The sequence below is a fragment of the Didymella exigua genome, assembly GCF_010094145.1.
Source record: "Didymella exigua CBS 183.55 unplaced genomic scaffold M421scaffold_71, whole genome shotgun sequence".
Lineage (NCBI taxonomy): Eukaryota > Fungi > Ascomycota > Dothideomycetes > Pleosporales > Didymellaceae > Didymella > Didymella exigua.
In genome coordinates, this window is record NW_022984845.1 from 2,471 (window position 1) to 3,811 (window position 1,341).

The 1,341-nt window shown below is 45.9% G+C and overlaps 1 protein-coding gene across 1 annotated transcript in view; it reads right to left on the bottom strand.

Moving 5' to 3' along the window:
• M421DRAFT_411397 (uncharacterized protein) overlaps positions 1-505 on the bottom strand; it is a gene marked incomplete at its 5' end in the record, with an annotated part of 2,915 nt that extends 2,410 nt beyond the window's left edge. Inside the window, one exon of the mRNA XM_033590398.1 lies at positions 293-505. Within this exon, the coding sequence (XP_033442684.1) occupies positions 293-505 (213 nt within the window). The remainder of the gene's footprint in view (positions 1-292) is intronic.
• Between the last annotated feature and the right edge of the window lie 836 nt (positions 506-1,341).

Below are 1,341 nucleotides of genomic sequence, written 5' to 3' on the forward strand. Positions count from 1 at the left end.
GTTAAGAAGCTATAAGCCAAAACGTAAAAAAGCATACCCTACCCATCCGCCAGCCTAGGTGGAACTAGCCCCTAATAACCTTAGGGTCCTTACACAGGGCTCTCTTGTAGTTGTACTTGCAATTAAACTTGACTTAGAGGTTAGGGCAGCGCTTAACAAACGTATTAGGCTAGTTTATGCCAATATGGGCTATATTACGCTTAGCGCGCAAAGAATTGGCCATATCAGCTACAGCAGCCAATCGAGGGGCAAATCCTCTAGCATCCAGCTCAAGTATGTACTCAGCAATCACATCCTCCTTAGTCTGATCCATATTCCGTGATTTTGGCGTGCAATTGGCTCGTGCAGTGCGTCCTGCGTATCGATTGCGTAGCGTGTTGTAAGGCGCGTTATATATAGCTGCAGCGCGTCGCAGAGTGAGCGTCGCGTCTTGTTTAACTGCCTGAAGCGCAAGCTGTATTGCAGCTTCTTTAAAGGGCTTAGATTTGTGTTGTTGTTGAGGCATTGCGTTGTGAAGTGGAATGTTGGTGTGGTCTTGGCAGTATGAACGACTCACCCGTACATATGAACGACTCACCCGTGGAGTACGTTATCTATTATCTTAAGTAAAGTTACTTTAAGTTAAAGCAGATGGCCTGCACAAGAAGCTATACTAAAACAGGAAGCATAATAAGCAACCTAATAGGCAACTAGACCTGCAACAACACTAAGAGTATTATAGAGGTGCAATAATATAGTCTCCTCAGTTCTTCTGGGAGGCGCGCGCTCACATGGCTGCTGCAGACCACAAGAGGCAAGAAGAGGAGGAGCAAAAAAAGGCAGAGACAAAGGAGCAAGCTGCTGCTAATAAAATCTACAATAAGAAGATAGCAAGAGAAAAGCGTGAGCAGCGGGCAGAGAAGAAAAAAGCAAGAGACTAGGCCAAGGCAAAGGAGCGAGCAGCTATTAATGCTTGCAAAGAGCAGAGACGCAAGGATAAGGAAGCTTACAACGCTAAAAAAGCTCTTAAATTATCTTAAAGAGGCAATTGCACATCCTTAAAAGCTTCTGCAGTTAAACAGAAGCCTCTGTGTTGTGCTGTAGGTGCTTGTAGTTATCCTAAGCCTGCAACACCTCCTCTGCCACGCCCAACTATTATCACCTAGAGTGGCCGCACTGCCACAAAATACTAGTGACTTTGTCGCGGTTTAGGACCTCTCCTTCTCAGCCTCTGCAGTCGCAACTCACCTTTGGTGAGGGCGCGATGCCAGCAAGGGCTAGCGCTGTTTACAATCACTTACCTACATGTACCGTTCGTAGCTTCACAAAAATACAACCTCAGTTCAATCCTCAATTCCTTGC